Source organism: Dreissena polymorpha, chromosome 8 (assembly GCF_020536995.1).
Source record: "Dreissena polymorpha isolate Duluth1 chromosome 8, UMN_Dpol_1.0, whole genome shotgun sequence".
Lineage (NCBI taxonomy): Eukaryota > Metazoa > Mollusca > Bivalvia > Myida > Dreissenidae > Dreissena > Dreissena polymorpha.
Genome location: NC_068362.1, coordinates 28564131 through 28590647, shown reverse-complemented (window position 1 = coordinate 28590647; position 26517 = coordinate 28564131). Strand labels below are relative to the sequence as shown.

At 34.9% G+C, this 26517-nt stretch overlaps 1 protein-coding gene across 6 annotated transcripts in view; it reads left to right on the top strand.

The window, feature by feature from the left end:
• The window catches only part of LOC127841099 (L-threonine ammonia-lyase-like), a 275394-nt gene extending 249001 nt beyond the window's left edge, over positions 1–26393 (top strand). For 4 of the 6 annotated variants that reach the window (XM_052369661.1, XM_052369659.1, XM_052369660.1 and 1 more), the window contains exons 6-13: positions 548–603; positions 1252–1414; positions 2104–2194; positions 14405–14480; positions 17177–17302; positions 18616–18783; positions 21131–21188; positions 22202–26393. In XM_052369661.1, the coding sequence (XP_052225621.1) occupies positions 548–603; positions 1252–1414; positions 2104–2194; positions 14405–14480; positions 17177–17302; positions 18616–18783; positions 21131–21188; positions 22202–22303 (840 nt within the window). In that variant the 3' untranslated portion in view covers positions 22304–26393. The remainder of the gene's footprint in view (positions 1–547; positions 604–1251; positions 1415–2103; positions 2195–14404; positions 14481–17176; positions 17303–18615; positions 18784–21130; positions 21189–22201) is intronic. The other 2 variants (XR_008030706.1, XR_008030705.1) reach the window with 2 other exon arrangements.
• The last annotated feature ends 124 nt before the right edge of the window (positions 26394–26517 follow it).

Sequence of the window (26517 nt, the reverse complement as noted above, 5' to 3'; positions counted from 1 at the left end):
GATTGCTCCGCAAATAGCACGAACACTGTTATGGCGTGTCAACATCTGCTTTTGTAAAACTTAATTACGGCTTGTATTTTTTGCTTCCTCGACCCCATAAAAAAAGGGTTGTTCACGGACAACTTAATTGTAAAAAATATGAGCTTCCCTGACTAGCAAATGTATGACTCAGGCAACTCGGACATTTGATTTCGCCACCCCTGCACATATAATAGAGTATCAGTCATTATTTATCTACCATTAAAGTATAATGTTCATGGAATTTCATTACGGCTTAGAAAACAATCTACTGTTCTGGAGCTAGGCTGGCCCCATGTTACATAAGACTGATTTCTACTGGGCACGCTCATATAAACAATCCGATACAAACTTTTTAAATAAACAAATATTTCATCATCATGCCATTTTTATTTTGGAAAATGTGCATTTGACTTTCTAGTGACATTGCTTCATAAAGCTGGAAGAAAGCGTTTTTTCAGAATAAGTGAGATGTAAAATTTAATTAATTAATTGAATATAACACATATGTCTTGTTTTTTCTCTTCAGTCTAAGCTTCATGCAATGAAACTAGGAAGGGAGGAAGGACTGATATATATCAATGGGTAAGAATTCCAATTGAAAAAAAAATGAGTTAGTTGAGGATAACTGCATATTTGTTACACGCCACTGAATAGTTATCATACTGGTTTCCTAGCATTTAAAATATGTACATGTTAATCTGCAAGGATGGCTATTTTAAACAGGGGTAAGATAACATTCTGTCTTTTCTGAGCGTTTTAATTGATTGCTTTGTTTTTGAATGTCAGATCACGTGACATTATTTTGGTAAAATGACTCGGTCAACATAAAAAGATATATTCCACTGTAAAATACAAGCTTCAGGATTCTGTTGAAGTTTTTGTGTTTTTACTGTTTAAAAGCACCTAATAAAGGGTTATGTAAGTAACAATCATATTGTATATTATTTGAATTGTATTTGTTAAATTTAGCTTGATTGCATAAAAAGCCTTCAGCTTATTTGACACGCTTTTAAGTCCATTTCCTGGGACTAGAACCAGTACTTAGTGTCTATGGGGGAGATCTAAGAACGCTCCCACAGTGCCGATGGAACACGTTACCTCCTGGTTGCTGGGCGGACACCATATCATTACGCCATTTAATTGTCTTTAAAACATGAAGGAAATTAAAAAAGGCTTTTCAGGCCATCAGTTTCAATACATGTATATTTTCTTGTTATTTCCAATGGTTAGTTATGACCACCCACACATCCTGGCAGGGCAGGGAACCATGGGACTGGAGATTGTGGAGCAGGTACCGGACCTTGACGCCTGCATAATACCGGTGGGGGGTGGGGGTCTCATAGCAGGGGCCGCACTCGCCATCAAGAACCTACGACCTAACTGTACCATAATTGTGAGTGTAGATCATTGGAATCAGTTCATGTACATTTGTTGTTTGGCTAAGCAAGCTTAAACCCTTTCAGTGCGGGAACCGAATTTTAAAGACCTTTGCAAACAGTTTGGATCCAGATGAGACGACACAGAACGTGGCGTCTCATCAGGATCCAAACTGTTTGCTATTCTGATAGTATTCTTTGAAAAAAATCGAAGAAAATGCTAATTTTAGAAATTCAGCAGACGACATTTAAGCAGACGACACATTTCCCAGCATGCAAAGGGTTAAAGCACCTTAAAGCACCAACAAATGATCAACAAATGATAATACAGTCATGCAATTGTTAAGGGATCTTTATGGGCCTACCCTGGTAAACCTTCTCAAAAACGTAATGTAGAGACCAAATAAGCGATTCAAAAATGTGATGATTATGATGATAATGTGATTGAAGAAGATGTGTCAGCAAGTTAAATATCTTTCTGCAATGTAGAGATTAAATTGTGAAATATCAAGGAATGTATATTGAAACTATTGGTTTCTGACTAAATTGAAAAAAATGCTTACCTGGTAAATTTTGCTGGATTTTGATTTTTTACAAAAGATAAGGATGTTTTGGGCTCCAAAGTAACTGCCCAGACTGGCATTGTTCATTTGTAAAAATTATATTTGTATGACTGATGTGCAGCATCTATTTTTAACATATTAAGGGAGTGGAATCAGAAAGATGCCCAAGTTTTACAAACGCTATACAGAGCGGGAAACCTGTCTACACTGAAATGCATTCCACACTGGCGGATGGTAAGTTTAGTTTCTAATTAATGTTATGCATGTGTGGAGAGTTGAGTGTAAGACTTAAGTTGTGTTTTATCTTGACCTTATCAGCACGCCTCTTTTTGTTCCAGCACCATGCCTTTTCAATATCCAATATGTAACTTGTGCAACTGTTTAAAACTTTTAAATATTTATGATATTACCCTTAATGATGGCCCTTTGTTAGATACCACTTTGTGAGAGACCGATAAAATCAATTGCAGGGGCTGGACCGTACTATTTATGTCTTGATACAATATAGAAATGCTGGCTGCATATGTCATATGACCCATTTGCGCATGATGCAGGTCTATAAAAATCTCTTTGTTTCTTATAAAAAGAACATCTAAGCACAATACTTTTTGCTAGCAAATTAAAGTCAAACTGTGTTTTTTATAGCAAACATGGGAGTTTCTGTAGCCTATTCAGTCTTTCATGAACGATCTCTGTACCAACTGACCAAGTACAGCAAATATTTTGGTTAGATATTTAAATGATTTCCATCTTATCATGACACTATTCTATTTTGGTTGTTTTTATTTTTTCTTGAAAGCAAAACTGTTTTATCAACATTTATCAATGTTCCATTACGTCTTCCCCAGATAATTAAGTAACCAATTACCAAGTCAAAATGCGTTGATTGCCATCGATACAAATTATTAAAAGCTGGTTTTAATATTTATAAGTATTATTTAAACATATTTCAAACACAAGAATATTTCAAATTATCAAAACAAACTTTTTTGTTGTTTTCTGGTGAGTTTAAATATGGATAAATTCTTTCTGACTGTCACGATTTTTAGCTCATCTATTTTTTGAAAAAAAAATATGACCTAGTGTCATCACCTTGGTGTCGGCGTCCGGTTAAGTTTTGCGTTTAGGTCCACTTTTCACAGAAAGTATCAATGCTATTGCATTCAAACTCAGTACACTTACTTACTATCATGAGGGGAATGGGCAGGCAAAGTTAGATAACTCTGGCGTGCATTTTGACAGAATTATGTGCCCGTTTTATACTTAGAAAATTGAAACTTTTGGTTAAGTTTTGTGTTTAGGTCCATTTTATTCCTTAAGTATCAAAGCTATTGCTTTCATACTTGCAACACTTACTAACTATCATAAGGGGACTGTGCAGGCAAAGTTATGTAACTCTGACTGGCATTTGGACGGAATTATGGGCCCTTTATTCTTAGAAAATTGAAAATTTGGTTAAGTTTTGTGTTTTGGTCCACTTTACCTCTAAAGTATCATAGATATTGCTTTCATACTTGGAACACTCGCAAACTATCATAAGGGTACAGTAAAAGGACAAGTTGCATAACTCTGGTTGTCATTTTTACGGAATTATGGCCCTTTTTTGACTTAGTAACTTTGAATATATGGTTAAATTTTGTGTTTTGATCCACTTTACTTCTAAAGTATCAAGGCTATTGCTTTCAAACTTCAAATACTTTCATGCTATCATGAGGTTACTGTACCTGGCAAGTTGAATTTTACCTTGACCTTTGAATGACATTGACTCTCAAGGTCAAATTATTAAATTTTGCTAAAATAAACTTCTTTATTTATGATTAGATTTGATTGATACTTTGACAAAACAACTCTTACCTTACATACCACAATAGACTCCACCCAAACCATCCCCCCCACCCAAATCCCCCCCTAATTTTTTTTTTCTTAAAGATCATCTAATAAATGACCACCACACCCTCACACTATACCCCCCCTCCCCCCAAAAAAAAATGTTTTTGAAACATGGTTAAAAAACACAAATATTTATTTTTATTGTTTTATTTTTGAAATACGGTCCAACCATCCCAGTAGGTCGCTGTGGTGTAATGGATATGGTGTCCGCCTAGCGACTGGAAGGTCACGGGTTCAATCCCCACCGTGGGAGCGTTCTTTAGATCTTCCCCAAAGACACCAAGTACTGGTTCTAGGCCCGAAAACGGACTCGAGAGCGTTTATATAAGCCTTAGGCTTTCGATGCAATCGAGCTAAAATAAATAGGTTTAAATTAAATTAACCATCCCATTCAAGAACCCCCCCCCCCCCCCCCAAGTTTGATAGCCTGATTATTTTCTGCATACTTTTTTGCATTTTTGGAAGATAATGTAATAAATGACCACACCCCCACACTATACACCCCTCTCCACTTCACCCCTCCCTCCTTTGTGATTGAAATTGAGATAGGTCCCTTCACCTTTAAAAAGAAAAATAGATGAGCGGTCTGCACCCACAAGGCGGTGCTCTTGTTCTCTATTGAAAGCGTATAACTTATCATGAAACAATAATGAAATGGAATTTATATGGATATAAATATTAAACATATTCCTTTTTTTTCTTTGTCTTTTTTTTGCTGTACATAATGAAATAATTAACGATTCTATTGAACACATAATTTTACCTAATAATAACTTGACCGAGTTTGAAAATGGTTATCCCCGGTTTGTAGAAAAAAACATGGCTGTCAGGATACGGGGTAGTTTTCCTTATATGGCCATAGTGCAAATGTGTTGATGCTATATTAGCCAAATTTATTGGCCAATGTTCATGAAACATTGTCAGAACATTTGTTCCAATACAATCTCCAATAAGTCATTTGAAAAATAACCTAGGTCACCAGGTCAAATAAAAAAACATGCTAATTCTCTAGAGCTCAATTTTTTTGGTCCAATCTTTATGAACCAGCTCGCAGTACTGTTTCAGAATAGTCTTGTTCATTTGCACCTCAGGTGAGCACCTATAAGGGCCAAGGCCCTACTGTTTCTTTTATGATAATCAGAATTGAATGGTATTTATAGCATTTTTGAAAATTAGGCATACTTTCTTTAATATTTAATACATTGTTTAAATGCAGCAAAATGCTATTCAAATTCAATCCTTCAGTAATTTGAGTTTATATAATGAAATAAATATTTTATTTTTTCATATAATTGCGGAAAATTTAACCAAGACAATGCTGCCAGATGGTCTCAAATTGATCCTTACTTTTATTTATGATGAAAAGTTCAAATTATAAAGTTTTAAATTTTTTAATTTTATATAAAAGGCAAAATTTTAATAGCAAATTTACGTTGATGGCTCTTAATATGGCTCTTTTTAAATACTTTTGAAGTGTTCAAATAATTTTATACTTGTTTACGTTAAAATTATAAAAAACATTGATATAGATTAAGAAAACAAACTATACCCAAAAAAAGGATGCATTTGTTAACAGTATAACACTATCTGAGCTATTAAATGTACATTTTTTTTTCTTGTTTGTGCTACCTAGGGATTGCACAACAGTTGACATGTGTATCTCTATTAAGATTATATCTACGTTCTTATCATATAAATGCTCTTCCACACTGAATGAGAATGGAGGTGTAAACCTTAACTAGCCTCTTTGCGCTATATGATTAATTGACCTCTATGCAAGATAAAAGGTGTCAGATATAACAAGTTCCTATGTCATTGTATTGTTTTATTTAACCCATTTATGCCTCTAGCGTCTAGAAAAAAGGCCTTGGCAAACAGCGTAGACCCAGATGAGACACTGCATAATGCGGCGTCTCATCAGGGTCTGCACTGTTTGCTTAAATAAATGTCTTCTGTAAGAAATATTCGAAATATAAATATACCAGACATCCCTAATTTTGGAAATAAATTGATCCAATTTACAAGGATGGGAGAGTCCACTCAGCATTAGTGGGTTAAATGATCAAAAGATGTTATGACATTTTCAAAAGGAAAATTTAATGTTGTCAGCAAAATACCCCTTCAAACACACAGCACCATAAAATCTAATAACTCATTCAAGTATACAGAAGTAATGTAAATTATAAATCATACAGCACCATTAGTTAAAAAAAGGAAATTAACCCTTTAAGGTGACAGCATTAACTCAAGAGTTGGTAATAGGGGCTATATAGGAGTCACTTTGTCGGTCCTGTCAGTCGGAATGACTGTCCAGAAAATTTCATCCGATCTTCACCAAACTTGGTCAGAAGTTGTATCTAGATGATGTCTAGGTCAAGTTTGAATATGGGTCATGTCGGGTCAAAAACTAGGTCACGCGGTGCATTTAAACAGAAAGTTTGTCCGCACCATAACTCTGTCATTTATCATTAGATTTAAAAATTTACTTTGAACATGTGTTCACCATCATGGGACGGTGTGTCATGCGAAAGAAATACATTGATATCTCCAAGGTCAAGGTCACACTTGCAGTTGCCCATAAATTAGCTTGTCCGGGCAATAATTTGTCATTTATTGTGAGACTTTAAAATCATTTGGCACATTTGTTCACCATTATTGGACGGCATTGGGCAGTGTGTCATACAAAATAATTACGTCGATATCTCTAAGGTCAAGGTCACACTTTGAGTTCAAAGGTCAAATATGGCCATAAATGATCTTGTCCGGATTTTTTAATTAATTGGTACATTTTTTCACAATTAATCATTGGACGGTGTGTCATGCGTAAGAATCACGTTTAAATCTCAAAGGTCCAGGTCACACTTGGAGTTTAAAAGTAAAAATGGCCATAAATGAGCTTGTCCGGGACATAACTATGTCATCATTGTGAGATTTTAAAATGACTCTGTACATTAATTTTGTTCACAGTCATTGGACATTGTGTCATGCTAAAGAATTCAAGAGTTCAAAGGTCAAAATGACATAATAATTCTTAAAAATCGCCAAAAGTTAGCAAAATATTATGTGTCAATGCAGCATGTTGGGGTACACGTCACGTCTGTGACAAATCTCTAGTTTCATTCAAGCTTTAACTGCCATTAGGTACTTACAGTTGAAGAAGGACATGGGAACCAACATATGAGATGGCAATACTTTATAATGACACATGTTCATTCTCCCATGGTGACTGCCCCACTGCCGCCACTATAGAGTGGTATCTTGTTTTAGAACTAAAAGAGAACTTGTGGCTGAAACTGTTAGCTTATTGCCTTTGAGGTGAATGAACATGTACTAGTTTAGTGCAAGGTTACAGTCAGATTGTGCAGGTAAGTAAGTACAGCAAGCACTTGTCCTACTCATGGAGCTCTAGTTGCCAATAATAGTGTCTCAAGAGTCTCATATAAATTACAACTATTTGGAAGAAATTCAAGAATATTTAGAAACTAAAAAAATTGCATTTTATAGATATGGGGTTAAAAAAAACAACCATGATAAAGGCTTGTACACAGCTCCTGCTTTCATCCTTTTGTATCAGAAATCCCTATTCATTTTTAATTGGCTGATACACATTTATAGGTTATATATTGTTTCATATTTTATAAGTCCATACCATTGATTCTACGATAAATGCACTAATAAGGTGGTCACAAATGATGAAAAATCAACAAATGATTTTATGCATGTGTTTGTCATTTTTGAATAGCATGAAGTATTGGTTTCAAGATTCAAACACCAGGGGACCCAAACCTATTTCGATTTTTCCAAAAACCGACATGCTGTAGTATCACTTAAAATGTATATGTCAGAAACGTTAAATACGACTGCCTGTTGTGAAAAGCAGTAAGCAGTCGTTTTTGTGGTAAAAGAACCTTGCGATGGACGTATTTCCTACATGTGAACCTTCCCCAAAGAAATAAACAAAGTGTAAAACAAATTAAGGGTGAACAATAACAAATGCGCCATTCTTGCATAACAATATACATGCCTTTTTTATTTTGTCAACTAAACACACTTTGTTTTTAAGGTTAACACTGTTATTGGTTCATACATTTGTTTGTGAAAACGTTTGTAGAATAGTTCAGTGTTTTCACGTTTTAGCATATTAGTGTTTGTGCATGCTTGAACAAAGGTATTATTATACAAGACAGTGTTTATTATTTAACGTATCTGATGTATGAAACTAAATTTTTATTGAAAATGGTAATCGTTTATAAATGCAACATTTGCCTAAAGAATTGGTATACTTTCGATAAAGTATACACTTAAATAACTTTGAACGGTTATTTGAACGTGGAACATGGATTTTAACAACGCGACACTTTTAACATATCTGATGCCGTTAAGTTATTTCATCTGAAATATCTGGCAAATTAGTTTGTGATCGTCTTCTCCTAATTTGAATTCTCTTCCGGACTGTCCAACAGGCTCTGGTTCATTGACGTTACAAAGAATCTGGTTGAATTTGACCCATATCTTATCTGGAGGCTGCGGCTATTTGAATTTATCAACGGATGTGCTTCCACGAGCTTTTTTCATAAAGGAAATTTTAGCATCGCCATCCGATTCGTCAACCTTAAGAACTTTTCCAACGTACCAGACCCCTTCATAGACGGCAGCCACAAAGTCACCTTTCTTGGGGACCACGTCTAGTTCTGCAGGTACAGCCATTGGTATAGCTGCAGGGGTGGGTTCCATTTCATGATTAACATCATCTATTAATTCGGCTACCTTCCTTGCCATACCATGCCATATCCAGCCATTGCATAGAGTGTCACCAATGATACAAGAGTGGCAATAGCAGGATACCTCTCTGGAGAACAAACCACCGTCTTTAGGAAACACAGCGTGTGCTTTCATTGTACCTTGCATTGGAAGAGGATTCGTTTTCTGGATTTCAGCAGCAGTTGTGTCAACATCATCTGTGGTGTAGAAACGGTACTTGATGTTTACAGAACTTCCCTTTGCCCAATCGAAAAAGTCAAAAGCATCCTGGATACAGGCTTTTCCCTGCTTTATAGCATCACTTGCCTTTCTCTTAGCAACATCACCGATGCCGTCACAAGGGCCCTTACAATGGCCGGATTCAAAGTAATTCCAACGTGCCGAAAATCCACTGAATCGTTCGGCAAAGTGCATGATAGCATCAAACACAAATCGATTACGATACTGGGAGGAAGGGCTGTCCGTCCAGTAATGAATTTGTCGAGCGTCAGGGAATATCTCTCTTAATTCTTTGCATAGCTTTTTCATTATCGTAATCACGGCTGAAGAGTTGTGTTGCAGAGCATTAGACACAAAGACAAAGTTCAAGTGCTCTAGACTATTATCCGTGCCTCTGAAATATACAACCACCGGATGTAATGTGACTGAACTGGCATTCCAATATGCGCTCTGGATTTCGTCAGATGTCCCACACGTAAAGTTTTCAGCAAAGTCCATTTGCACTACCATGTCATTGCTCGGTAGGTTTTCTTTTAACGATTTCAGTGCTGTATATTGGGCTGTAACTCTGCTCACGTGATTCAGGAATGCTTCATATTCTTCCTTCATCAGGATTATGAAGTCGTCTTTACTACACTTAACCGATACTATTTTCATCTTTCTCTTACCATCTTCTTCTACCCGGCGCCATATTTCATATTCTACTTCCGCGTTAGAAATGCCACCAAGAAGCATTTCCATTTGCTCTTGCGTCGTGTTCTTACAAACAGTCTCTGGGTTTTTGGAATTGTCAACTCCCTGTAAACGAAGGCAGTTCAGTTTCATCGCACACTCTGATGTCTTGAACATAGACAGGTATTTCTTGACATTGAAGAAGTAAGTTTGATGTACGCAGGGCGTAGTTTACAAAAAAGAGCTAGAGAAATTTTCTTCTGAGTTTCTGCTTGAAATCTTTGGTGAATGTTAGACATGTAGTCTGTAAGTATGCGAATCTGCCGTTTCTCTCCTTCATATAATTTTGCGTCTGCTTTCCCTGGCATCATTACGCTTACATCATCTTGTTCTATGAACTCCACGACATGAGCCTTAAATTGATCCCTCTCTGCTTTCATCCTTGATCGCTTTCTAAACTCTATTACTTTGTCCTGATGTCTTCTCAGTTCTGTCATACTTATGCCGGTTTTCTTGCTCACCATAGACACACATTTGTACTTTTTAAATATTTTCCCGCTTATTACACGAGTTGCAATGTTTCGTCGCTTCTGTTGTGGGTTGGCACGACGGCTCGATTTGATTTTGTCTAATATTGCATTGGACAGCACTAGCTTCTTTACAACAGATTTCAGTAGCTTTCTTGGACTTACTCCATCTCGTCTCAATTCTACTATTGTCTTGCTTTTTGGTGTCAATGATTGTTCATTGTTGGCAGCTGTGGTGATGCTGTCAGCTTCAGCCGAGAGTATAATCTTTTTAGAAATCCTCTGGCATCGTTTCGCCCACTTGTTTTTGTTTCTTGTAAGGGAAGATATCTGTCCATTGAGCCTTTGGATTTTGCTGTGAGCCCTTTTGAGTGCATCTGATTTCCGTTTGTTTCTTCGTTTCTGAGGAAATGATAGTTCAACCAAAAGTGTTGATTGGACTCGCTTTGCTCTTGCAACAGGTTCATTGGATGTCCTTGAAACAACATTGGAGTGCTCGTCCTCTTCGGATTTCTCTTCAGCCTCAGTCGTTATTGTGGTACTTCTAACTTGGGTTTGCTTTAAGGTCTTTTGTCTATCACGGTACTTCTGGCTATACTGTTTATTTCTTTCTCTTATCAAGGCTTGGTCTTTCTTTGTTTTGGCGAGTATCGGCTTTCTATATCCTTTTGCTCTGGCTCTTTCCTTCTCTAAAAAGGTTTCATCTCTTGCCTTTTTGCGTTCTCTGTACGCTTTCTGGTATTCTGCTGTTGTTTTGACCATCTTTCTGAAAGAACAAAAATGACATCAGATATGTTATATTGAAAAGCGAGAAGGTTATTGTTTTCGTATATATTTGACAATGCTTCATATAATGGTGGTTAATGCTAGCAATATGTACCCCATTTGGTAAAAACCATTGAGGAAATTGTGAAAACTCGATTAAAACATTAAAATCCGTCAATATTAATTAGAATCAGATACGTTAAAGTTGTTCATCAGATACGTTAAATACATCGAATCGTTTATATTTGGGTTTATATTTCTATTGCCGCATGTAAATTGCTTTTGCGTTGCATACTTTTCTTCCAAAAGGAGGTTATCAAAGTAAATTGAAGCATAAATCACAACTTACCTCTGCTTATATCAAACACCATCCACACTTAATATTTTCCGCCATATGCACGCGCAGTAAACATACGATTCGAGCGATGGCGTGGCTCTAGATGCTTTGTAGAACAGTGACGAAACACAATTACGTCATAGTGTGATGAAATCTCAAATTCAGAGGCACCAAACAGGTTGGAAAATGTATTGTAATTAATCGATTTAACTAGTTTGACATTAACGTATTTGATGTACATTTGCTAAAAAGCTTCACAGAGAAAAGTGGTAAACACATTTTGTGTAGTTTTAATGTTTTCCTTCGAAAAGGATGATACCATGATATGAATTTCGTGTATTTGTGCCTTGCATATCAAGTCTAAGTTACATGAAACATGCAAACAAGTTAAGGTATCTGACGAGTTCTGTGTATATTTAAAAAAAATCGGATTTTAGGCAAAACTTTAAAAAAAAACATGTTGATGGTAAGAAATGTGATTGTTTTCTTAAACGATATAACATGTTAAGCCCTCATTTAGTGTAATATTTAGTTCTTATCTATGTATTTAACATACTTTACAACAATCTGTTTTTGTTTAACGTATCTTACTCTTATAACGAGGACAACTTAATATTGCATGTTTTGAATTTGTGTTTCCTCAAATCAAGAGAAAAATTGTGTTATTCTGATAAACAATATTCCTTACTTCTGAAAAGAGCCCAAAATAGACATGTTCTGTTTAAACACCTTTCTAAGTTTGGCTTCATAAACAAGTATGTCGTGCTAGGACAAAGAAACTTTTGGCTAATATGACCTTTTTATGAGATATGGAATGTTTTATTTTCATTTAATTCCAACTATTCCGAGTGCAACAGTCAGCCATGATACCAGAGTCATACCAAAATTATGTGGAGCCTGTTTTCACGGCTGTACATTTCTACACTTACACAAAGACAGACATATCATAGAAAGTGCTAGTTTAGCGTAGAATTAATGATACAACAACAATCAATTTTTTAACAAAGTTAAAATCCTGGATATTTTATTTGGTAGTAAGAAGTAGACTAGCTGGGGGAATCAAAAAGGTGTGTTGTGCTCTATAACTTTAGTTTGCATGGACCAATCTGAATAAATTTTACTTGAGATACATGTATAGCAATCTTGAATAGAGAACTGGCTGGGGACCGCTTTTGGGCCTTTCAGATCAAGGTCACTGTTACTAAAAATACAAATCCCTTGTTGCTTTATAAATTAAGTACTAAAATTGTGAGAGTATGTAGCTTGTATAAAGACCTTGCTTGGGTTTACATTTAGGTCCAGTTCAATCAAGGTCATGGTCACGGTTTTTGAAAAATAGCAAACAGTTTTTTTCCAGTCAATATGTTATTTGCAGTGACCAATCTTGATGAAACTTAACCCTTTGCATGCTGGGAACTTTGTCGTCTGCTAAAATGTTGTCAGCTGAATGTCTCAAATTAGCAGTTTCTTCGATTTTTTTCAAAGAATACTATCAGAATAGCAAACTGTTTGGATCCTGATGAGACGCCACGTTTTGTGGCGTCTCATCTGGATCCAACCTGTTTGCAAAGGCCTTCTAAATTCAGTTCCAGCACTGAAAGAGTTAGAGATAAGATCTAGCATGCTTGCTTAGGATTGTATTTAGGCTGTGCCTGGTGAAGGTCAATATCACTTACTAAAGCTTGAAATAAATATTGATTTGATTTTGTTACTACAAATAAAAAAATGGTTTGTATTTAATGACTTTTTATGGAGGTATTGCACTGAAATTTGTCTAATAGTTTGCACTGCTGAATAAATGTTTGAACTGGAAATTTAAATTAAAACAGTAAAAAAACACAATAATATCACATCTTTATGACTTTGAAAAAGGTCTACATCAGGTGACTTTTTTTGCAAACCTCAAGTGCATTATGAAAATGATCTGAACATTTGCCTAATATGCTCTGTTTCATTTTAATGATGTGTGGTGTGCATTGCTAAAATTGATTTGCTCTTTGTTTCATCAAATGTTTAATTTAAATGTCATTGCTTTTATACCTCAGCAGAAATTCATTTGATAATAACCTGAGTTTGGTTGAAGGTATTGCACTGAAATTGTATGTGTTGGAAGCTTTCATGCAAACTTAGTGTAGGCTTGCACAGTTTTTAAAATTGATATCTTCAAGTTCAATCTTCAGACCTGTTTCTGTGTGATTGCCATGGTTTCAGATTTCTTTATGGTACAAAATGTATGTATAAATATTTTCTCCAAAAGAGCTTCAGTCTTGTACTTAAACATAAATCTAAACATAAGTTAACATTAGATTGCAATTATTTTTATATTGATTTTAGCAAGTTTTAAAATATTTTCCTTATTATTATTCAACTTTCTCTTGTAGTTTCTGATTTAGTATGATATGAAGTGCCAACACTATAAAAGGGACATGTGAACAGTTTGGTGAAATGAAAATTATAAAAAATGTCATAAACTCAAAACAGATTTGTATTCAAACATTTTAAATAACTGACTAAGAAAAATATTGATTTATTTTTAATATTTCTTCTTTGTCTATGGACAATATCTCAATTGGTAAAACAATACAGGGTTTTCAATGTGTTTCATCACTTCCTGTAATTTGAAATATTCTTATATTTGAATCAAAGTTTAAAGTACTCTTTCACAAGTGAAAGCTCCAATGGTCCAGAAGTGCCACGTTTGATTGTGCTTCTAGATGTCCCATGAGTTTCGATTGTTATGGAAAACATTTTTTTATTAAATCTTTATCTTTTAATAATTTATAATTGTTTAAGGCTATTTCAAAAATTATATATTAAAGTGTAGTAAATACATGTAATGGCATGTTTCAAAAATGTTAAAAAATCTGTTAACAAGTCCTTTTAATAGGTTATATATTTCTTTCTTTTGTGGATATTTGAATCATGAATTAATTATCTTTTTCCTTACATAAGAATCACCCTTTGTATAATGTGTTCAAACTGCTAATTTTAATAAACCTTACTCTGAGAAAACTGGATTTAATACATGAGCACAAGTTGAATTCCAGATCAGCCTGTGCAGTATGCAGAGGCTCATCATAGATGACACTATTAACTATTAAGGGCGATTTTGTTTCAAGGAAAAACAATTCAAATACAAAATTCAGTCAAGGTGGAAAGTGTTATCCCTGATTAGCCTGTGCAGACAGCACAGGCTTTTATGGGACAACACTATACGCATATATTAATCCCATTTTACCAGAAGGCTGCTCAAATGTATGTGTTATGTTCCAGGATTGGCGGTACCAACTGTAGGTGTCAATGCATTTGCAACTGCTAAGGACTTGATTGACAAAATGATCATTGTCAAGTGAGTTGGTAAATATTACAACATGCAAAATATTTTTTGACAAATGCGCAGACTACTCCTCTCAAAATGTAAATTCACATTGAATTATGAATTATATCAGGGGTATCAGTAGTTTGATTGTTAGCTCGACTATTATATATGAAATATATATAGTGGAGCTATCCTTCTCACCCCCGCGTCTGCGTTAGCGTGCAAATGTTAAAGTTTTCGTACTACCCCAAATATTTTCTTTGTCTGTTGACATATTGCTTTCAAATTTTGCATACTTGTTAACCAACATGACCCCAACCTATAAACAAGATCAGACAACTCTATCAAGCATTTTGTCATAATTATGGCCCCTTTTCAACTTAGAATATGCAGCAAATGTTGAAGTTTTCGTACTACCCCATTTATGTTCATTGTCCCTTGACATATTGCTTTCATATTTTGCGAAATTGTTTACCAACATCACCCCAACCTATAAACAAGAGCAGACAACTCTATCAAGCATTTTGTCATAATTATTGCCCCTTTTATACTTAGAATATGCATATTATTGATAAATCTATGTTAAAGTTTGCGTACTACCCCAAATATTTCCTATATCCTTTGACATATTGCTTTTATATTTTGCATACTTGTTTACCAACATGACCCCAACCTATAAACAAGAGCAGACCACTGTATCAAGCATTTTTACATAATAATGGCGCCTTTTACACTTAGATAATTGAACATTTTGCTTAAATTGCCATAACTTCTTTATTTATGATCACATTTTATTATTACTTTGACAAAACAACACTTACCTGAATTCCACAATGGATTCCATCCAAGCAATACCCCACGCCCCTACCCAGAAATGCCCCTACCCAGAAATGCCCCTACCCCCAACCCCCCCCCCCCCAATTTTTTTTAAACATCATCTAATAAAATAACCCCCCCCCCCCAAATTATACCCCCCTCTCACCCCACCACCCCCCTCCTACCGCCCCCTTACGCCCCCATTTTTTTTAAAACATCATCTTATAAATTACCCCACCCCACATTATACCCCCTCTCACCCCCACCCCCCCTACCATCCCCCCTACCACCCCCCTACCCCCCCCCCCATTTTTTTTTGTTTAAACATCATCTAATAAATTACCCCACCCCATATTATACCCCCCTCTCACTCCCCCCCCCCCCCTACCACCCACCCTATCCCCCCAATTTTTTTTTTTTTTTTTAAACATCATCTTATAAATTACCTCCCCCCCTACCGCCTCCCCCCCCCCCCCCCCCCTAAAAATTTTTTTTTGCCTTTTTTTATTTTTTAAAGATCGTCTAATAAATTATTGAATATGAACAATTTCCCCATGATGGCTTACGTTATAATGTCAAGCACTAGAATAGTCGAGCGCGCTGTCCTCTGACAGCTCTTGTTTTATAATTGTATTTTAAATGTTGAATCCATTCTCTGAAACATTTTTAACCCTGAAGGAGTGCATATAGTAGTTGCATCATCAATCTTTGGACGGGTGGATGTATGTGTCCTCAATCTACGCAGATAGGGTTATCAATATTTCTAAAGTTTTCTGAATTCCATGTGTGCTCTGTAACTCATGCATCCCTTGTAGGATTTTTATTAGCTCACCTGTCACCAAGTGACATGGTGAGCTTATGTGACCGTGTGATGTCCGGAATCCGTATGTGCGTGCGTGTGTGCATGCATGTGTCCGTCAACAATTTGTTTGTGTATAGACAGTAGAGGTCACATTTTTCATTCAATCTTTATGAAATTTGGTCAGAATGTTTATCTTGATGAATTCTGGGTTGGGATTGTATTTGGGTCATCTGGGGTCAACAACTTGGTCACTAGGTCAAATAATAGAAAAACCTTGTGTAGACAATAGAGGTCACAGTTTTCATCTGACCTTAATGAAATATGGTCAGAATGTTTGTCTTGTTAAAATCTGGGTTGGGATTGAATTTGGGTCATCTAGGGTCAAAAACTAGGTCAAATAAAAAAAAAAACTTTTGTAGACAGTAGAGGTCACAGTTTTCATCAAATCTTTATTAAATTTGGCCAGAATATTAATCTTGAAGAAATCTGGGTTGGGATTGTATAAGGGTCATCTAGGGTCAAAAACTAGGTCACTAGGTCAAATCATAGAAAAACGAGTTCTACACACCACACCCCTTTTTGGGTCACTAGGTCAAATGTCAAGGTCACTGTGACCTCTAATATAAAACATTAACATAGGCTCTAAAATCAAAGTGCTTCCACCTACAACTTTGGAACTTCATATGTAGATGCACCTTGATCAGTTCTGAACGCCACACCCATTTTTGGGTCACTAGGTCAAAGGTTAAGGTCATTGTGATCTCTAATATAAAACTTTAACATAGGCTCTAAAATCAAAGTGCTTCCACCTACAACTTTGAAACTTCCTATGTAGATGAGTTCTTCTCGCCACTTACCTTTCTTCCTTTACTTCTGACAAATTAGCTTTCATTTTTTCAAAACGCACCCACAGCCGAGCGTTGGCACCCGCTATGCGGTGCTGACTTGTTATAACTTTGAATATTATTACCCATGATAAGACAATGTATTGGATAGGACCCCCAATGCTCCTCTGTTATAGATCCAGGTTACAATTTAAGGTCAATGTTCATAAATATACTTTTCTGCTTTTTAACTTGTATGATATAACTTTTTGGCGCCATTTAAGGGAGGAGAACATTGCACTGGCTATCCTGCGCCTGCTGGAGATGGAGAAAGCGGTTGTGGAGGGTGCAGGGGCTGTAGGGCTGGCAGCAGTCATAGAGAACCTTGTACCAGAACTGGTGGGGAAAAAGTATGTTTGTGTGATTATGAACAAACAGAAGCTTTGATGACTTTATAGGCTATAATGTTACCAGTGGGTAAAAAGGGCCATGCAGGGCTCTTCCAAGAGGAATATATAGAAATGAAATAAATTTAAAGGCACAATTTAATTTACTTATTAAAATACTGAGTATGAATTTCAAATTGGTTTTGCACTTTTTACAGTCAAAACATTTGTAGTTATGTGCCTGATTTGTCGGCAGTTTGGTACTGAAGTAGGGTTGATATTTGTAGGAAAACTGCCAAAATAGTTTTTTAGATTTTTATTATTGGTCTATAATTTATGGTAAGATTTTATACACACGTACTACAAAAAAGTAAATGATTGCTAAGCATTTTGTCTGTGAGAGTGCAGTCATGATTGTGTAAAGTGTCAAATTTTGTATTCCCTGCTGCAAACTACATGTAAGTGGGGATTTATAGGAATGCTCTTGATCTGTCCCATCAGTATGTTTGAAACACTTGCCTGTCTACTCCATATATGCTATTCTACTTGACAAATTTTCATCAAACCTTGCCTAAATGTTAAGGTCATTAAGGCAATGTGCAGATGGCATGAGCTAGTCAAACTGAATTCAGGTCAAGGTCACGGTTGAAGCTAAAAAATTTGAGTGCCCCTTTTTGTGTCTACTCCATATCTTCTATACCCTGACTTAAGATTGCACAAATGTTTATATAAGGCCACTTGGCAACACTGTTACAGTCATTTAGACATTATGCACAAGGCATGAGTAAGTCATGCCAGCTTGATGTCAAGGTCACAACTAAAGGTCAAAAGTTGGAACCTACATATTCATGTCTGTTCATTATCTCTTACACTCTTTGAAGGATTTTCACTAAACTTGGCTCAAATGTTAGTTTAATTGAGATGTACTGAAGTCATGAGTCATGCTTGCTTAAGGTCAAGGCAACATGTATTTAGATTCTCTATGAAAGGATTTTAAAGAAATTTGGCTACAATTTTTATATGTTGAAGACTATTGGCAGAAGGCATGAATCAGTCATGTGGGTTGAAGGTCAATGGCACACTCAAAGATCAATAGTTAAGCCTCTTTTTTGTATCTACTCCATATCTCTACACATCGAAGGATTTTCATGACAATTTGATGTCATTCAAAAGATGTCCAGAGATCATTAGTCAATTAAGCTTGCTCAGAATCAAGGTTGCAACTTCAAGGTCAAAAGATTCTTTTCTTAATAGCAGAAATTGCCAAGTAAAAAAGTCTTGGGAATAGTTTGTACATTTCGTTTATGAAGTTATATGATCATTGATGTTTTTGTTAGAGTGGTGATTGCTCTCTGTGGTGGGAACATAGACACCACAGCGCTCGGAAGAGTAATAGAACGGGGTCTTGCAGTCGATGGCAGGTTAAACCGGTTTGTAGTTGAGGTCAGTGACCGGCCTGGAAGCATCGCTGAACTAACCAAACTGATTGCCGGTCTTGGTGTCAGGTAAGTACATTCTTTAGTGTAAGCAAAATTTCAAGAGAATTTTTTTTATGCCCCCGGTAGGGTGGCATAATAGCAGTTGAACTGTCCGTCAGTCAGTATGTCAGTCTGTCCGTCCGAAAAAAATAATGTTGGCCATAACTTTTGCGATATTGAAGATAGCAACTTGATATTTTGCATGCATGTGTATCTCATGAACCTGCACATTTTGAGTGGTGGAAGTTCAAGGTCAAGGTCATCCTTCAAGTTCAAATGTCAAAAAGATATATTATTATTTCCAAGCGGCGCAGTAGGGGGCATTGTTTTTCTGACGAACACATCTCTTGTTTCTTCATTTTTGAGTGCATGATATACTCTTGCTAAAGTCATTCGTCTTTACATTAAAACCCATGTATTGTTCTTATAAAATAGGGGGAAAAAACAAGGAAATTGTTAATAAATTTTAAAATATAATCAAAGTGTGTGCATACTTACATTACAAAATCCTTGATTTTATATTTAAAAATATAGTTCACTTGAAAATTGTTAATGTACATGCTATGTGTGCAATGTTCGGAAGAGATGTGTGCAATATAAAAGAAAATTACCCAATTTTTTAGGAGATTTATTAATGAGATAAATGAACACACAATCTTCTTCTGCAACAAATAAAATAAACTATATAATTAATTGCAGAGTGTTTGGTATAAATTTGCTGTTATGAATTTATTTTAAAATAGATTTATTTTAAGATTTATTGAAATTTAATTTTGTTTTGATACATTCAACTGTTCTATTTTATTTTACTTTTTCATGTGAAATTTAGTGTGTTGTTTAAAGTGGAAGAAAATGAAATGTGATGTACAAATTGTTCAAACCCTTTAAATCAAGTAAAACCCTTAAATGTCTCTCTAAACAGCAACACGAAGGAAATTGTCTATAAATCATGTGAAAACCTGCCTAATTTGAAGCAAAACGGTATTAAATAAAGGAGTTTGGGTCAGTAACAATATATTATTTCTAATTGTGTCAATTAATATATGTGAGGAAAACTACCGGTAAGTATTATGGTGTATGATGAACAAGATATGTATTTGTCAGAAACACAATGCCCCCTATTGCGCCGCATTGAAGCCATATATTTGACCTTTGACCTTGAAGGATGACCTTGACCTTTCACCACTCAAAATGTGCAGCTCCATGAGATACACATGCATGCCAAATATCAAGTTGCTTTCTTTAACAATGCAAAAGTTATTGCAAAACTTTAACCAAGGTTAAAGTTTTGGGACGCACACAATGAATGAATGAATGGGATGAATGACAGACAGACAGACAGGCCAAAAACAATATGCCCCCTGATCTTTCGATCCGGGGGCATAAAAAAAGCCTCTATTAAGAGACTTGTTATAAGATTTTCAAAATGACAAACAACTTTTTGTCAAAAATTCAAACTATAAAGGAAAACTTACTATCTGTGAGTGAATAAACACTTATAAATGCAGAGTCATACCAAAAATATATTTTGACTGCGCTCTATGAAAAAGGGGTTTAATGCATGTGCATAAAGTGTTGTCCCAGTCTGCACAGGCTAATCAGGGATGACCATTTCCGCCTAAACTGGATTTTTACTAAGAAGATACTTTCTATTAACAGAAAAATGTTATAAAAAGGGAAAGTGTTGTCCCTGATTAGCCTGAAACTTTACGCACATACATTTAAACCTCTGTTTCACAGAGCACAGCCCAAAATTACTGAATACTTTGTAATGATTCTGTTGTTTTAAAATAACTATCACATCACATAGCTTGCGTGATTTAGTATAAAATTAATGCAGTTTTTTTAAGGGGTGGATGGCCAAGTGTTTATAAAGGCAAAATATTTTTACTCGAAAGATCAGTGGTATGTGTCGAGGTGGGGTAAACTTTTTTTTTTATTGAAATGTTTTTTCTTGTTCTATACTGGAGCTGTTTAGTTTTGATGTTTACATTAATTGATATCACACATTAAATGATAAATATAAAAAATGCCAAAATCTGTTAACAAGTCCCTTTATATAGGCTTATAAATCTAAACCAAGATGCAGTGTTGTAAAAAAGTTTTGTGTCTCTTGGTTATAATTTCATGTTAAAAAGACTTTAAGCATGACGGGAAAAATGAATCTACTGACCTGACCATAAATATAAAAACTTTTACTTTGTCAAAAAAAGTGTGCGACAGTCTGTGATTTCTTTATCTGCTCACATTTTATCCAAGAGAACCACTCTTGTCTTACTTGTTGAACATTAATTGCCTCCCTTGTCATGTGTCTGAATAGATTTTTAATAAACAAATAATACTTTATCTAAGTTAGTTTTCTGTACTTTTTCAGTTTGAAGGACATATTTCATGAGAGGGCATGGATAAAGTCTGACATTTTTGCTGTTCAGGTAAGTTTTTTGTTAAAATGAAAAAGAGTTATATTTAAATTTTAAATAAATTGTTTAAATTTGAATTGAATCATTATTATACCGTATTACAAATACAGGTGGTTAGCATGTGGCTATGATATTAATTGGTTAAAACATCATTTTGAATGAAAAATAATCAAATTATATCGGAAAATCAACTTCTCTGAAAAACAAATTTCACTATAAAATAAATATATAACAAGGTATTCAACTCAAAATGATCAGAAAACAGGGTGCATCGCTTTGAACAGCCATTACTTGATCAATTGTGCAGCGATTTCCACAAACTCGTTCTTATTAAACGCAGAAAAGAATTTTCTTACTGGAAATCATTCTTGAAATATTTTTAATAATTATCTCCCTTTATTTAATTTCATGTAATTTGTATCTGTTTTGTCACAGATGACACAGGTGCCATGTTTAACAAATATTATTATACTCTCTAAAACAAATGTTCTCATACAAGCAAACAAATTTTGGCGGGGATGGCCATGTTAACTTGGCTCTTGTTGCAGACAACTTCATCAACATTTCTCAAGTAATTAAATTAAAACAAGTATGTCATGAAGATGTAGTGTAGGTTTTACAAGATACTTCTATCACCAGTTATCCACTCTTTGCTGAGTTATTTGCTCTTTAACATATCTGACACAGTGGTCCGCATGATTAAGTCATGTTTGTAACAGAGCTCCAGCTTTTAATGTGCAAATTTATTTCCAATAAATTTCAAAATTGTAGAGAAGTGTATGATAAAAGCATGACATGTATGTTAATTATATGGCCCTAGATGGCTGTGAAATCTGCTGCTATTACAAAGAGTGAAACATATCCAGATGGCTTAGTACATACATTATATATTTCTATGTTTATGTCAGTTAAATGTGTAGGCTTGAAATGAAATAATACATACGAACCTTAACGATGAGACGCTACATTTTTGCTATCTGGCATGTGCACATTTTCACTACTGTAAAGTTTGTGTTCTCTTTTAGGTCAAGGTCGTATGTGAGACAAGGGATGCAGAACACAGTGAGGAGTTACACCAGGCACTGAAGGAACGATACAATCATCTTAACTGGTCGCCTATATATTAAATCTCACCTGAATCAGTGTCAGCATATCTAAACACATTATGTTTATGCATGTTTTAAAGTTGTATCTTCGTGTTGCTTAACAGGGATTTTGTTTTGTAATCCTATTACTTTTGACATACGTAATTATTGTTGAATTTTGTGGTGTTTTGAAGGTTATTGTGATTACCAAGGTTGCACTAAATTTTGGTCTCCAGTAAAGTGTGGATCTGTATGAAAATCTTTGTCTTTGTAATAGCATTGCCATATATGTATGGATTTTAAAATAACTTGGCACAAGTGCAAACCATTATGACAAAAAGTGTCACATGTCTCCAAGCCTCATAAGTCCTTTTTTTCATGATAACAATTATTTGGAAAGTAATTGAATTTGTGAGGAGAACATTCTTATTTAAAAATATTTCAGGTCAAAGAAACTGAATCCTAGTCATATACTTGGCATTTAAGTCGTAATATTGATTACATAAGTCTTGTTTACATGTACATGTATATGAAATGATATATTATAATTATTGCTTTGTTAAAAATATACATACTGTTAATTGCTGAACATTGCCTGTAGCTAAAAAAATTGTTTAAAACGATGCTTTACAGCAGCTCAAGTTCAAAATGTTAATGGATATTTCAGTATTACTGTTGATGCAAAAGTCATTTTGTTTTGTAGCTGCTACATATTATGCCCCCTTCGAAGAAGAGGGCGTATATTGTTTTGCTGGATGTCGGTTGGTCTGTAAGTCTGTCTGTGGGAAGACCAGTTTGTTTCCGATCAATAACTCATAAAAAATTGACTGATTGGCTTGATACTAAACATAAGCATTGGCCTTGGACAGTAGATGACCCCTATTGAAATTGGGGTCACTTATTCAAAGGTCACTGTCACAATAAGTGTGAAAATAGTTTCCGATCAATAACTCATCACGAATTGACCGATTGGCTTGATACTTCACATGTGCATTGGCCTTGGACAGTAGATGAACCCTAATGAAATTTGAGTCACTTGGTTGAAGGTCAAGGTCACTGTCACAATACGTGTGAAAATCGTTTCCGATCAATAACTCACCAACGAATTGACCGATTGGCTTGATACTTCACATGTGCATTGGATTTGGACAGTAGATGATCCCTATTGAAATTGGGGTCACTAGGTCAAAGGTCATGGTCACTGTTACAATAAGTTAAAAAATCGTTTCTGATCAATAACTCATCAACGAATTGACTGATTTACTTGATACGTCACATGTACATTGGTCTTGGAATTAGATGACCCCTATAGAAATTGGAGTCATTAGTTCAAAGCCCTGTTTGAGAGACATATGTCTCTGACCACGGAACTCTGGTTGTTATTTGTTTTACAATTAAGAAATTATACTATAACTATGAACCATAACATTCCTAAAAATCTTGTTATTTCCTATGTAAATTGGTACTATGATGATTTTTGTAGAATTTAATGACAAGAGTTTGAAGATGTGTGTGCTCACAATGACAAACATTTCTAACCACCTATACCATTATCTGCTGTGTTATGTTGTGCAGAATGTTTTAACATTTCGTTTGCACATTATAAGATCGTCTTGAAAAAGCATTATTATTGTATCTATACAAATGTCTGTGCTAAATATATCAGCTTGTAAATATGTTGGTTAGTATTGATATTTTTTTTCAATATCTATCTCAAAATCATGTTTACCTTTCCTAAATACTGGTGTTTATTACTTTGAGTAAATAAACATGAATGGAATGTTCATGACCAAATTTTTGATAGACGTTAATGCCATTTACATTTTTTTTCTGAACTGCTAACATTACCCTTGTGTATGAGTTTTTTATATATATTATTTACTTCTGTCAGTGCACATCATTTGTATTGATATTACTACTCATGGATTGAATCTCATTAAGTTATTTCATGATTATAAACAAGGATGAATATATAGCTACACAACTATGTAATGCTGCGTTGTTATTTTTGTTTTAAAGTAACATTACTACTCAAAATCAACGAAAATTTCGTACAATTGTTTGTAAAATAAACTTAACCAATTAAAAATCAGTGTTCCTTATGGCAATTGCCGAAATCTCAAGGCCAGATGTGGTCTTGTAAAATAGATGTGTGTAGATACAAATGCTCGTCTTTATTATTGTTTTGCATATCTATTCATACGACACATGAGCTCTAACATGGTGTTCGTGTGTCGTATAAAAATATATATTCGCGGGAATTAATTGTGGCCACAAATAAATAAAAACGAGCATTTTGTATCTACAAAAATCTATGTAATCATACCACATCTAGCGTTGAAATTTTGGCTATTGCTACAAGGAACACTGATTGTTAAGGTGATAACTTTATTTTACGAAATACTTAACGAAATTTTCGTTGATTTTGAGCGTTATAGAGACTTTAAATCATTTACAATGTTTTTTTTAACTGTTGTATCTGACCTGAGCATTTATTGCCTGGGTGATCCTTAACATGGGACTTATATCGTGTCAGTCACCAGTCATGCATATTTTTTTTTCATTAAATGCAATCCCTAAAAATTTACCAGAATTTTGATTCACAATCTAATATCAGGAATGAGCATGGTGGTCTTCTCAAGAGATTATATAAAGAATAATCCACTGTTGCATAAGTAAGTAACATAAGAAGGCTTTTGAAAGTTAACATATCAAACTGATCTCGAAGAAGAGGGCGTATATTGTTTTGCCGGATGTCGGTTGGTCTGTAAGTCTGTCTGTGGGAAGACCAGTTTGTTTCCGATCAATAACTCATAAAAAAATTGACTGATTGGCTTGATACTAAACATAAGCATTGGCCTTGGACAGTAGATGACCCCTATTGAAATTGGGATCACTTATTCAAAGGTCACTGTCACAATAAGTGTGAAAATAGTTTCCGATCACTAACTCATCAACGAATTAACTGATTGGCTTGATACTTCACATGTGCATTGGCCTTGGACAGTAGATGACCCCTATTGAAATTGGGGTCACTTGGTAAAAGGTCAAGGTCACTGTCACAATAAGTGTGAAAATCGTTTCCGATCAATAACTCATCAACGAATTGACCGATTGGCTTGATACTTCACATGTGCATTGGCCTTGGACAGTAGATGAACCCTAATGAAATTTGGGTCACTTGGTTGAAGGTCAAGGTCACTGTCACAATACGTGTGAAAATCGTTTCCGATCAATAACTCCTCAACGAATTGACCGATTGGCTTGATACTTCACATGTGCATTGGATTTGGACAGTAGATGATCCCTATTGAAATTGGGGTCACTAGGTCAAAGGTCATGGTCACTGTTACAATAAGTTGAAAAATCGTTTCTGATCAATAACTCATCAACGAATTGACTGATTTACTTGATACTTCACATGTACATTGGCCTTGGAATTAGATGACCCCTATAGAAATTGGAGTCATTAGTTCAAAGCCCTGTTTGAGAGACATATGTCTCTGACCACGGAACTCTGGTTGTTATTTGTTTTACAATTAAGAAATTATACCATATCTATGAACCATTACATTCCTAAAAATCTTGTTATTTCCTATGTAAATTGGTACTATGATGATTTTTGTAGAATTTAATGACAAGAGTTTGAAGATGTGTATGCTCAGAATGACAAACATTTCTAACCACCTATACCATTATCTGCTGTGTTATGTTGTGCAGAATGTTTTAACATTTCGTTTGCACATTATAAGATCGTCTTGAAAAAGCATTATTATTGTATCTATACAAATGTCTGTGCTAAATATATCAGCTTGTAAATATGTTGGTTAGTATTGATATTTTTTTTTCAATATCTATCTCAAAATCATGTTTACCTTTCCTAAATACTGGTGTTTATTACTTTGAGTAAATAAACATGAATGGAATGTTCATGACCAAATTTTTGATAGACGTTAATGCCATTTACATTTTTTTCTGAACTGCTAACATTACCCTTGTGTATGAGTTTTTTATATATATTATTTACTTCTGTCAGTGCACATCATTTGTATTGATATTACTACTCATGGATTGAATCTCATTAAGTTATTTCATGATTATAAACAAGGATGAATATATAGCTACACAACTATGTAATGCTGCGTTGTTATTTTTGTTTTAAAGTAACATTACTACTCAAAATCAACGAAAATTTCGTACAATTGTTCGCAAAATAAACTTAACCAATTAAAAATCAGTGTTCCTTATGGCAATTG